Here is a 13,892-nt window from a genome sequence, read left to right as displayed (position 1 = left end):
CAAAAGGACACTCTTTGATGTTGTATTCCCAAATTGTTCAAAACAAAAACTAATCTGGAAATGTAACGGCAACGGGTGAATAGTACTGCAGCAGCTGCTTATCTTCAAAGGATGTTAAAAGATGTTACAGAATTCAGTGTCTCTCAATTGCACTTGAATTGATTTTGCTCTGTACCTCTCACACTTGCCATGACTATTTATTGAAAAGATGCATGGCTCTTCTAAATAGTCATATTCTGCTCTGGTATTTTCAAAGTGAGTAAAGTGTACCAATATTGTCACAATAAATGGTTTTGTTTTTTCAAAATGAAGAAAAAGAGAAAGACCTTGGACTAAAACAGGAAAAAGGTAGACTGTAGAAACCGAGTCTGGTGGATTAATGAGAAGCCCTTAAAAGGTCTCCAGAGTAAATCTGCTACCAAGTGCAATTATAGCAAAATAAAATAGGTTATTAATATATTAATGTCATTATTAATAATTCTCTTGAACTAAAAAAGCTGATTTAAAAGTACGGAAACTCCATCTTCTGTTTGATTCTGCTGGAGAGTCAATTTGATGCTGACCTTTCGGGCCAAACAGATTCAAAATGTAAAATGGAGCATTCTTATTTACTATCTTATTGTAGATTGTCACACCTAATCTACCAATCAGCCTGAAGAGCGTCTGGGTAGTTAAGTTTCAATCAGTTTCCAAGATGTGCAAGGTGCAGGCCATCAGCAATAGCCTCGGCTCATCATCACTGCTCCTGCTTCCCAAGGAGAATTGGTTTGTAATGGATGGATGTTGACATGAAGGAAAGCTCTCATTTAGTTTTCAGATGCAGCTGGTTAAGTCACCTGTAAGATTTAGGCACAGAGTGAAGTAATGATGGTAAAGAAAAAACTCTGCATTTATTTAGGAATTTATTCTTTTTAATGTAAGGTTTGCTGTCCACTTCAAAAAAATCATTTTGTACTTAATGAAGAATGAAAATCCAAACACTTGATTGAAAACGGGACTCGCAGCATGCAGGGTATAGCTGTCGTGCATTGTAACCGAGAGCACTAGAGAGGGGGTACTGCAGCAGACCGGTGTCAAATCCCCTGGCACAAAATAGAGCACACACAAACACATCCATATCTGATAGTTTGACCTTGTGCATTAGGCAGGGTCATAATGCAGTGTCATGCAGGGGGTTCATATGTTTCCCATAAAACTTCTGTGGTACAATGGAAGAATTCCACTATTTTTGTTGATGCTCATTTTAATGTAATAATCTCTCTCTTGACATTGATATGCCTATATATGTATATATACATAAAGTGTGTATATATATATATGATTATGCAATAAGGCAAGAGAGAAAGTCTTTCTATTTCCCATAATGCTATATGAATGCCCCAGGCCTCTAATACCCTAGATATCCACTTATTGCAGCTATAAAGACAATCTTAACATCCGTTTTTAATTTACACTCCAGATCAAACAGGAGGATATGTATATATATACACGCACCTAAAGGATTATTAGGAACACCATACTAATACTGTGTTTGACCCCCTTTCGCCTTCAGAACTGCCTTAATTCTACGTGGCATTGATTCAACAAGGTGCTGAAAGCATTCTTTAGAAATGTTGGCCCATATTGATAGGATAGCATCTTGCAGTTGATGGAGATTTGTGGGATGCACATCCAGGGCATGAAGCTCCCGTTCCACCACATCCCAAAGATGCTCTATTGGGTTGAGATCTGGTGACTGTGGGGGCCAGTTTAGTACAGTGAACTCATTGTCATGTTCAAGAAACCAATTTGAAATGATTCGACCTTTGTGACATGGTGCATTATCCTGCTGGAAGTAGCCATCAGAGGATGGGTACATGGTGGTCATAAAGGGATGGACATGGTCAGAAACAATGCTCAGGTAGGCCGTGGCATTTAAACGATGCCCAATTGGCACTAAGGGGCCTAAAGTGTGCCAAGAAAACATCCCCCACACCATTACACCACCACCACCAGCCTGCACAGTGGTAACAAGGCATGATGGATCCATGTTCTCATTCTGTTTACGCCAAATTCTGACTCTACCATCTGAATGTCTCAACAGAAATCGAGACTCATCAGACCAGGCAACATTTTTCCAGTCTTCAACTGTCCAATTTTGGTGAGCTTGTGCAAATTGTAGCCTCTTTTTCCTATTTGTAGTGGAGATGAGTGGTACCCGGTGGGGTCTTCTGCTGTTGTAGCCCATCCGCCTCAAGGTTGTACGTGTTGTGGCTTCACAAATGCTTTGCTGCATACCTCGGTTGTAACGAGTGGTTATTTCAGTCAAAGTTGCTCTTCTATCAGCTTGAATCAGTCGGCCCATTCTCCTCTGACCTCTAGCATCAACAAGGCATTTTCGCCCACAGGACTGCCGCATACTGGATGTTTTTCCCTTTTCACACCATTCTTTGTAAACCCTAGAAATGGTTGTGCGTGAAAATCCCAGTAACTGAGCAGATTGTGAAATACTCAGACCGGCCCGTCTGGCACCAACAACCATGCCACGCTCAAAATTGCTTAAATCACCTTTCTTTCCCATTCAGACATTCAGTTTGGAGTTCAGGAGATTGTCTTGACCAGGACCACACCCCTAAATGCATTGAAGCAACTGCCATGTGATTGGTTGGTTAGATAATTGCATTAATGAGAAATTGAACAGGTGTTCCTAATAATCCTTTAGGTGAGTGTATATATATATATATATATATATATATATATATATAGGTAGAGGATTTTTAATGAAAAGTCCTTTTGCTAATAAGGGGAGGATAAAAGTAATTCCATTAGGACTTTCAGAACTTTTAATTATAACTGAACGAGACTCTAAGTAGGTCTGTACAGCAGAAACGCTGGGACTGAGTTCCATCTGTCCCAAGTATTACCAATTTAAGGACAGCTAAGAACTGTTAATTCCGGGTTCTATTTCTAGTGTACAGTCACATTGGTACTTTTCACACACAAGAAAAAAGTAAGAAAAAGCTTACAAAATCCAGACTGTTTTAGCTTCATGAAAAAGTAGAAATTTCGACTAGAGTAAGAATGATGTGAATGGCAGTACTGCATCTCTTAATACATAAACAGGCTACCTTGTGGTTGGAGGACGTTAGGTATTTTAAGATGCCTTTAAAGAAACAGAGCTACAGAGAATTAAATTAGAGGTAATAAGTGTCAGAAAGCTTCAACTCTGTATGTAGTCAGGGGTAAATTCTACCCTGGGGACAGACTTGGCCTTTTGCTTGGCATCAGGAAAGCCAACAACAAGAGACAAATAACTCAAATAATATACACTGAACAGCATCATATTATTGACCAATTGTTCCACAATAGATAAATCTCACAATTATGATTTATTTATTAGCATACACCAGTATAATATAAATATAAAATATGCCATTTATTTTAAAATTAGTGAGACATCATTATATCTGTGTTGAGACAACCATACAAACAATTTAGTTCTACCAAAATTTGTTATGCAGCTGTAACAAACTCGTAATACTGTGCCATTCTAAAATAAGGTACAGATCAAGGACAATATACCGTATTAAACAAATAATATTTAGCAGCATATGCACCACTCTTCAGAAATTGCATAAAATATAATGTCAAACAAAGTTATTGTCACTGTACAAACAAGTAATCCATTCACAGTGAAGTAATAAACATAATGTAATGGTGTATAATTAAATACAGATGTTTTTTTTCTTTTTTTTTTTTCTGTTTGTTGTCATGCTCTTCAAATGTCCTACACACCAGAGTCCGAGGGGGCGGGGTCAGAAGGTGAAGTATCGGGCAAACCACTCCTGGTGCTGGGGGTCTGGTGAGGCTGCCGGAGGCTCATCTGTCTCAGGAGGGCTGCACAGGGAACAGGCCACAGGTACACTGGTTAAAGTGGCATAATCACACAAAACTGTACAACAGCAACACACAGGTTATTTAAAAAACTAGTGTTTCTTCCATTTGTTTTGTTTTATTTTTGGAATAACACGATAGGTTGTGCCATATTGTGATCTATGTGCTCTGCTGTATTTGTGTATTTGTAGTCTTTAGTTCAAGGTTCGTGATGTTTCTCTTGCTGTGTTCCTCTCTAAGCTCTTAAGTGTAAATGGCCAAGGAAAGCACTTTACTGCAGCTCAGTGGGATCGGCAGTAACCCCATTTATTGCAAATTACATAAATGGAGGCACTTAATGATGTGTGCTTTGAGGCTGTGTTAATTTGTTTGTTTGGGATGATAATCAGGGAACAAGATTGGGATAATTTCCATCCACATCTGCCCTCTCTCTCACAAGGCAGGGCTGTGAAAACACTGATAACCGTCAGTGACCCTGACTGCGGCTCCAGCAGCCACGACTCTCACACGCAGAGTGGATTACAAACCTCTAAATCATATTAAAGTTCAGAGTGATAGCCTGTGTTAATCAGCTCTGAGATTTGACCTATCCACTGTATATAATTTCCTTTTTCTTTAATTCACATGCAGTACTGCAAGTATTAATAATTAATACTAATTGTTGTTTGAAAGTCATTTATGAAATATGTAAATATATTTAAATGTGACTACAGGAAATGATTAAGGAATGGTTTACAGCTAAGACCTGCAGCAGTGCTCGCATCACAATATTACACCCATTCTATTATGCAGCTTATTGGGTTAAATCAATACCATCTCAAGTTATGTGCCACCTGCAGTTCTAGCCTCTGTGACCTCACTGCGGAAAACAAAACCCTGTCTGGACTGAAGTGATCAGAGCTCAGGCACTGTGTGAGGGAAAGCAGTCTCCTTTATTGGGGAAATCCTATTCTATTAGAGCACCTATTGCTGCATTTCAGGTCACTGAGGCTGAGATCAAGGGTCCTCAGTCAGTTTTCAATGGTGGGAACAGCTGAGCAGTGCCTCCCAATTCAACTGCCTTACTTCAGAGAGTCTGGAAGAGAGCATGAGTTTAGTGTGCCATACTGGCTATTTTAAGTGAGAAAGGGATTAATGACCCATGGCAGAGGAAGACTGGATTCAACATTTTAACCAAACAAAACCCTTCTTCATTGTAATTTTATCAGCTGCCTCAAATATATATTTGAAAACAACATAAAATAATATATATACACCCAATTTTTTTTTTTAACAATCCACTATGTTGACAGACTTTAGAAGAAATGATCCTTTGGTACTTATTTGTACTTTAAATAACTATTTCCACACAAAGAATTGTTTAACTAAAATTGAACTGAATTGATGGAAATGCAAGAAGAAATTAAATTTTGACTGCTTTTCTATTCTTCTCGTGTTGAACATGCTGTAGCAGCAAGGCAGAGCTAGGATAGAGATGGCACCGTGACTAATGCCATCGCAGCAGCACTGTTCTGTGTCAAGTGACTATCTGGGATAGAGATGACAAGACACTTTACATTGTACGTGTGCTTTAAGATACAGACAACGTGTGTCAGATTTGTAGGTAGTGGTACCCTTAACTAACCCAATCAGTTGCACACCTTTGATCCCATAAGTACATCATACTGGAAGACAGTGGTTTTATTTAACTGGAAAACATATAATTATTTTGACAGATACCTTTTATTTTTACTTTATAAAATGTGTAACACATAAGTTGAAAAAGGCATATTCAGTATTAAAGCTGCAGTGAGCGTTTGGGAAGGTTAAGTGCAAAGTCTTGTTCCATGAATAAACAATTAATTATGTAAACAGTCAAGATATTGTTAAACAAATCTGCCTGAATTTAACACTACAATGCATAATGAATATCACTGCATTAGGACCTAAACAACAGTTATCTTTCAAGGGCCCTTTTTCAAGGCGCCCCCTTGGCAGACATTTGTGCGGCTGCAGATTGGGCCTCGCCGCTTAGATTTGTCCGGTTCTACAGGTTGGATGTGACGAGACCGGTCCCTTCCATTGGGAATCCGGTGTTGGCTGCAGTCGAGCCCCAGTAGCCCACGGGCTCTGGCTCCTGATTTCCTCTCCCAGTCTGCCCCTGTTAAGTGCATCCTGATGGAGCTATTTGAACCGTGTCTTTCCCTTCCAGTGGACTATGTCTTCCAGTCGAGCACCCACGCGAGCTGCTCCTGGACTTGCTGACAGCCTGTCGGTGTGTTCCCAGGGTCTGTCATGAGGCCTACAGGTATGTTGCCTTATGAGGCCGCCCTGCTATTGTAAGCGGAGGGCGTAAGGGTTTACCTCTGTAGCCCTGCTTTGTATATGCTGATTCTGTACATTTCCTGGTAGAGTGTGACTGCAGTCCTTGCTCCTGGGCAGCCCAGGTTGGCCCTAGAGGCCTCTGTGGCTCCTGTCTGGAATTGTGTTGCTGAGGCCCCCTAGCAGTCACCTCGGGGCAGTCTCCCTTATCAGCTTGCTGCCTCCTCCCTTGAAACAATTTTGTTACACAGTAACCCCTCCCCCATGGGCAGTGCTTCCAACTTGAAAGATAATGACAGGTTGCGAATGCAACCCTGGTTATCTGAAAAAGCACTGCACAAGGGTTGCAAGGTCACGTGGGAGTCCTGCTCCTGGCACATGAGGACGAACCTGCACTGACATCACGTTTTATAGAACAGGAAGTGGGAAGGGACCTGTTCTGAGTGACGTGCACAGAGGCCAATGGCAGCTTTGATGGAGTGACGTTTTTGATCAGGTTCCTACGGAAGTACGCAGAAACCCCTCCCCCTTGGGCAGTGTTTCCTTTTTCAGATAACAGGGGTTATACTCACAACCTATCATTTTAAATAAGCCATTCGATCAAAGCTTCCAAGAGCATTTGCTTAACTGAAAACAAAAAACTTCAGTTTGACAAAATATTGTAATATTGCAGTTTGATACATTCTTCCATTTTGTATTTAATATGAATATCATTGAAGACAAAGATGGTATATTTCAATATACATACGTATAATAGAATATATATATATATATATATATATATATATATATATATATATATATATATATGTATAATAGAATATATAATAGAATATATATATATATCTATATATATATATGTATAATAGAATATATAATAGAATATATATATATATATATATAATTTCTGTATGAAAAAACACTGTCAGTTTTCATTTAATGTTATTCTGTTCCATATATTGGTATGAAGTGCACATATCTGTGATGCTAATGTGTAATTGCATCTGTTGCTCCTAAGATACAGGGTCACCTTGCAGTGGGCTTTTACAGCTGAGCCGTTTGTGATGCATTAACGAGAGCGTCCCATGACAATGAAGAGGCAGCACTGCAGTTTCAGTTTCATAATGGAAACACTTCCAGCAACACATTGTGCAGGGAGATCCTACTTTGAAAATAAGGGTGTTCATGTATGTAAACGACAGAGAGAATTAAAGGAACAAAATACAACACACACACAATTTAACACACCAATTAAGCAGACCACACAACCACAAACAAGTGCAAATCACACGTCATGGCAGGAACACACGAGAAATAGACTCATTACATTCATTACAAACATCAGGAGTTTATTGTGTTTAAAAAAGTAAAAATTATTATTTCTATATTTTTTGTACATCTCTTTTGACTAAAGCAACATACATAACACAAAACTGCAGATACCCCACACACAGCACATGCAATGAAGCGCAACAGTGCCAAACATTACAATAAAAGGGAAACAAAACAAACATGGACAAGGAAATAATGATGAAAAATACAACAGCCACAACAACAAAACTCTCACAAGTAAGGAGATAACTGGAAAACAAAATCAATAAATGTTATAGTTCCATGTCATTTCAAGACAGGAGCCTGTGTGCACAGCCACTCTGTGTGAGCTGCCACAATAATTTATCATGGTTACTCACTCACACCATTTCCAAACAATTTAAGGCACCCCTGGGAATTGGACTAGATTAATAATTTGGATAGAAATCAATAAGACAAAGATGACATTTTGTAATTCTTGCTTTTTTGATGCATCCATGAGCCACAGTAGAAATAATGTCTGTGTATATATATATTTTGACTGCGAATAGACCTAATATCTCCATGAGTCACCATATTACTGGTTGATAATGAATTGTGAAGGTGGGCCAATAAGACCACACTGCATAAGAGCCTGCCTGTGAACTTTGGGAAGCAGGTGACATCACCTTGTCCCATCAACAAGCAAACTGTTTTAATGTGATATTTGAAACGTGTAAACATTTTGGGAAGTGTTATGCAGCCAGCAAAACATAGTTTTTGCCTCGTTGTCATAATTAGGTGACCGAAAGCACAGGCTTGCAGTGGGAAATCAGAAAACCCTTCTCTGTAGACCTCCTGTGGACAATCGGAGGTCAAGGTAAGAACTTGTGCAGAAGTGCAACTATTCAGCAAACTGGGAGCCCCACGCTTGGAAGGGCCATAGTGGGAGTTCTACAGATATTAACTGAAAATATACTTGAAACAGTTCCATTGATCTATGCCCAGGATATGCCCTATACTGCACGTGCCAGTAAAGAAATAATCATGAACTGGATTCAGATCTGATGCCAGTTAGCTACGAACTGTGTGTTTCTGTCTGAGCAGCAATCCAAAAACGAGAATAACAGGAAAAACAGACAAAGACACACTACCATGCAGACACTCACAGGCATGTTAATGTGAAGTTTAGAAACATGCTCCCTTTTGCATTCCAATGCCATTTATAAAACACATGTATGGAAACCTAGGCCAAGTGAAAACTCCTACATATTATAGTAGGGTCAAGTTGGACAGACATATCTCATTCCTCCCGCTAATCTGTTCTTTCATATAACAACACCTTGATTTTAAGGCTCCAATATCACACAAATATAATGTGCATATGTGTTTTTAAATAATAGTTAAGTCTAAGCATTGTAATAGTAACAGTAATAATATAAATAATATAAATAATAATAATAATAATAATAATAATACATATGCATCCTTGTGCTGATGCTTTGAATCAATTAGGATGTATTTAAGGGAAAAATCTGCTTTATGACTCAGAGACAGCCTTGACATATTTTTGTTTGCATAGTGCCTGCACAACATGTTTTTGTTCTGTTAGTGTTTTTAAGTGATACTGTGACTTTCTTGTGTTTAGAAGGGCACATCCATTTCACACAGTATGCTGCCCTTTTACATGGCAGTCACATCACCATCGGGCAGAACTTAGATCAGGGTAAGGCTAGATGGTTTTGTGTGCTTGTTCCTCTTTATTCTGGTCTAGGTGCTACTCTTGGAGTTAATGACGAGGTGCGGCTCACCTCAGGAATTTCTTGGGCTCTTTCGGAGGTGTTGGTTGGGGCAGAGGTTTGCTACTGTTGAGCTCAAGGTCGTGAATGGGGGAGTTGGGGATTGGCTCTAGGCGGTTATGCTGGGGTGGCCCGTTCCCCGCCCCCGCTGGGTCCAGTGCACTTAGATTTGGAGAATTGATGAATCTGTTTGGTGATTTTTCATTCTTTTTCTTTTGCTATATAAAAGAAAAAAAATAAAATAAACAGACTTGGAAAACTAGTAAGACTAACGTTCCATCTGAAATAAGATATCCTTAAGGTCTAACTTGTACCACTCCATGATTTGTTGCAGTTTACATTAATTGACTTTTCTGATCTGATTGAATGGATAAATAATGCCAGTAAAATGATTAGGCTGCTTAAAACTGCACACTAACAAATGACGGCTTGGAAAGCAAAGTAGATTTAAACATGTGAACAGGTAAACAACAACAACACATAAAAGGGCACATAGATTAGACTGGACAAATGTCTTGAAGTATAGGTTACAAAACTTAACAAGAGACAAGTGATAACTTTGTGATCATGCAAAGGGATCCACTCCACTTCCTCCAGGCTGCTGCGTTTACATTGGAATGGGACACAGATTTCCTCAGAGAGCACTGAGCATCCGAAACACTCTCACGTGTGCAGAACATCGTCTAGCTCTCTAGTTAATGGCCAACCGCTGAATGGACATTTCCTCTCAGAGTGCTCCTCTGAAGCACGGTGATGCGTTATTGCAACGTGTTAAGACTCGACAGGTTTCCTCTGCTCTCACCCTTATACTCAGACAGCTATCGGCTTGACGTTGACTGATAATGACAGGTGACAGGTGAAGTATGCTCTTGGGATCTATATGTTCTTTTTTGTTTTTGTTTTGTTTTATTAATGCCTTTGAAAATGTATTTTTTTAAAGAAACAATTACAAAACAATTAAGCTGAAATATACCTATTTATAAATTGTATATATCATGTTTTACAGTTTCCTACTGTCACATACTCTCAAAAGTTGAGATAGCTATTCATATATAAATGGATTGTAATAATGTTAAAATCTGGTACTTACCTTTATGAGGGGGTTAATAACACCAACATTGGGGTTAGAATTAAATACTTTGTTAAAATTAGTCTCTCTGTTCACCAGTTCCAGTTGATAGAACTTCTTGTCGTCCTGTCCACAACAAAAGATAAAATCCAGTCAGATCCTGAACTACTGAAGAGCCAAGACTGTTACTGTTATTAACGAAAGGCATGTACCGTACACACAAAAATGTAACCGGTAATACTAACGTTATTAAAGAAGGGGCGTGTACCATACACACAAAGCCTCTGAGGCCACGTACTGCTTTTGTCCTGTGTGGAGCCACTTCATTGTAAGTAAAGACAACAATCGCTTTCTGGATGGCATAACCTTTCCAAGAGCGACACTCGCCTTTCCTTCACTGCTGCGCCAGTGTGTGAGAAATACTGGCCAAACTACTGAGAGTGCTCAGTTCCTGCAGGGTGCCTCTGACACCATCTGCCAGCTCCAGCCACTATTGCCCCCCGAGCAGCCGGGCTCCTCTCGGGGGCCTGGGGCTCTCTGGCACAAGGTCTGGGTCCCTTCTGCTGCTAAGTGGGTTTGGCATTCAAGGCAAAGCAGTTCAAAGACACCCTTAAGATGCTTTTGAGCTTTGTGGTTACATTAAGACCTCGCTGTAATATTAAATGTACCCCCCCCCCCGCCCAATTTAGATTGTTTCTAGATTAATCACAAATAAAAGACAACAATACATTCCTCTTGCCTCCATCATCTAGAGATTTGGATTAAACTCCCAATCTATAGCCTGGACTCATGCGTAAAACCATTCTGATTATATGTATTTTATTTCGCTTTCAAAATCCACTATAAGCTCTCAAAGATATGATCAGAAGCTTTTCTCCAATCAACACTCAGCATGCTTCTTGGCTAATGCTCCCGTTCTGTATCAGCTGTGGGGGGTTTTCAGTTCCCCGGGCTGTCACTGAATTCTCTTAAGCCCTCTTAAGCGATTTATTGAATATTGGAAAAAAAAAAGGTGGCTCTGAAATCTGAATTGGATATTTGTGTTTATATATATAAAAAAAAGAAAGTTGAAATGTTAAGGGAATGAAAGAACAAAGTGGTTACTGAAACAGGAAGGTTTAAAAATTACATGGGGAGGATTGTGTAATGGGTCCTCAGATGCTATAGCTTCAGGATTATTTAACCCCAGCAACTATTCTGGCTGACAATTAGGCTGATGGAAATGACTGTTATGCGACAGGAGGACTGAGTACTGATGTGGAGGGATCAATAGAAACACATTTACAGTACCTACATCATGACCTGGCATCACTTAATGGATCTTTAAAGGGTAAAAAAAAAAGCTATCAAACTGTGTAGCTGTGTCACTCAAGTAACTGTGTGATATAATGTAATATACTAGTATAATTTTTCAGTGGGCCTGCTTCAATGTTCTTTCTATCAAAGTCAGTGATTTAAAGATGTTTGGTAAAATGTAACTAAATAAATCCCATAGACATTCTGAACGTGTGTCCTGTTTTTAATGGTCATTCACAGCACGCAACATGAGGTTGATGCACACGCTCATTCCTGGACGTCTGTCGGTGTTGTCTGGTTAATAACACGACTGCTCCGGCAATTCAACAGCTCTCGTGAGAAATGTTGTGCTTTCCTGATCCACTAAAGTGTTCGCTGTAAAGTTCCTTCAGTCAGGGAGAGTGAGCAGTTCATCCATCACTGCACAGCCCCCCTGGAATCCATCAGGATTAAGTGATGTAACACTTTGTCAGCTGAGATACTTTGCTTTTTGTCACTGTAACATAATTTACCAACAAGGCTGGGGTATATTGGTTTCCACATCAAATTATTTGAAGATAAATTTGGTTGAATGTGTATCCTATTTCTTCCCACTTCAAACATACACCATATTACAAAACATCAGAGCCAAAAATTAACCAAAGCAAATTAAATAATTAATTATTCCTATTTTTCATGAATCCGATACAATACAAAATAATGTAGCATGCCACTATGAGTGTTACAATAAAACACCGTCATATTTTAATTTACAGATGCATGGTATCATATATTTGAATGTCATTATGTTTATGATTTTATATTTTTACTTAATATACAATATAGGAAGGGTTTTTCATTCATGTGTGTATAAAAAAATTACATAAAAGTATTTATGGGAGACTTAACTTGGCATTGTTCACGCATCCCTATTAATCCCATAAGGTATTAAGTTCCTCCCACGTTCACCTCCCACCTCCCAAATTCACCTAACATTGCTTTCTCAAGGAATGTAACCCCTGTGTTGGAGGAGGGCCCAGTCTATAGTATTTTGCTATCTCAAGATAGACTGTCATACTGTAGGCATTGTTAACAGTTACTTGACCAAGCATGGGTAATTAGAGGGTGATATCAGCTATAAGAATGAGGGAATGAATCAGACCCATTAAAGACCTAAAATTCAGTATTTCAAGATAACCTTTATGCTGAAGAATTCAGACAATGAGTGAAGGGTGAGAAACACTTACAACCAGCTTCTTCACAAGGGACTCTCTCTCGGTCACCATTTCTTTTAACTCGGCAATTAACTGCAGATCTTCTGGCCTGCTCTCGCGATTCCTGAACTTGTCCTCTGTGCCTTCTAGCCTGTAGAGGTGCAAGGAAAGCAATGTAGTCAGGCAATCAGTAACAATGCAGCACTTTTACCATCTTCGATTCTATGCCCCCGCTAGTGCATCAGCAGCAGCGGCACGTCCTCTGTCAGCAAGTATTCAAGGCAAAATGTACACTGCACACACTTTATTCGCATTTTCAATTTCAACCCTTGCATGCCTGGACAGGAAGGTTATTCCAGGGCACCAGGACTAAAGTAATGAGGTGCAAATGGACCCTGTCAAGCAACAGTTTCTCATATAGCTTCCCAATAACTAACTATACAAAACCAACACAGAATTAAGACTGTTTTCTCAGTTCTGAGCTAGGTCCTTCTCCAGGAACCAAGCCATCCTCAGGGTTTGTTAGCTGTCACGTCACGAACTCACGTAGAAGTGAAAATCAGCAGCGCTTTTACCACATTTTGTTTGTTGTTTTCTCTCAATGCGACAGGGGCTGCTGTTCCACGGGAGCTCGTGATTGGACAGCTAACAAATGTGGTAGAGAGGAAGTTCTCTAAATCAATACAGTCTTGCGGATTAACTGTGTGGGAGTTGTAAGCAAAAAAAATTGCCTCTTTAGATTTGTGTTAAAATTTGTTACACAGGACTAGCGTGTCCATACAGTTGGGTGCCTCACAGACAGTTTATTATCCCGCACTGGACACTTCTGCTTAGTAATGGATTCTCTTTGGCTAAAATCAATGAATCCTGTAACTTTTCTCACGTTATCTATCAGCCGTTTCTTCGTATGTACCCCCATGTTTATGCTGAGAAGAAATAATTGCACAAATTGTCACCTGAACAAAAATCCACACTGCCTGAGAGAGCCTGACCAACATACGAAAGTAATACAAGATCAATACTATGAAGATGTGGACGCTGTCAGCTAAATAGAGGATTCCTAACAGATCT

At 39.5% G+C, this 13,892-nt stretch overlaps 1 protein-coding gene across 4 annotated transcripts in view; it reads right to left on the bottom strand.

The window, feature by feature from the left end:
- Positions 1-3,349: 3,349 nt before the first annotated feature.
- fam184ab (family with sequence similarity 184 member Ab) overlaps positions 3,350-13,892 on the bottom strand; it is an 89,783-nt gene continuing 79,240 nt past the window's right edge. For 2 of the 4 annotated variants that reach the window (XM_066707652.1, XM_066707660.1), the window contains 4 exons: positions 12,855-12,972; positions 10,354-10,458; positions 9,276-9,481; positions 3,350-3,876 (listed from right to left, as the gene is read on the bottom strand). In XM_066707652.1, coding sequence (XP_066563749.1) covers positions 3,795-3,876; positions 9,276-9,481; positions 10,354-10,458; positions 12,855-12,972 — 511 coding nt within the window. In that variant the 3' untranslated portion in view covers positions 3,350-3,794. Of the gene's footprint in view, positions 3,877-4,836; positions 4,949-9,275; positions 9,482-10,353; positions 10,459-12,854; positions 12,973-13,892 lie in introns of all 4 variants that reach the window. The other 2 variants (XR_010817095.1, XM_066707661.1) reach the window with 2 other exon arrangements.

This window comes from Amia ocellicauda, chromosome 1 (genome assembly GCF_036373705.1).
Source record: "Amia ocellicauda isolate fAmiCal2 chromosome 1, fAmiCal2.hap1, whole genome shotgun sequence".
NCBI lineage: Eukaryota > Metazoa > Chordata > Actinopteri > Amiiformes > Amiidae > Amia > Amia ocellicauda.
This window is presented reverse-complemented; position numbering and strand designations above follow the sequence as displayed.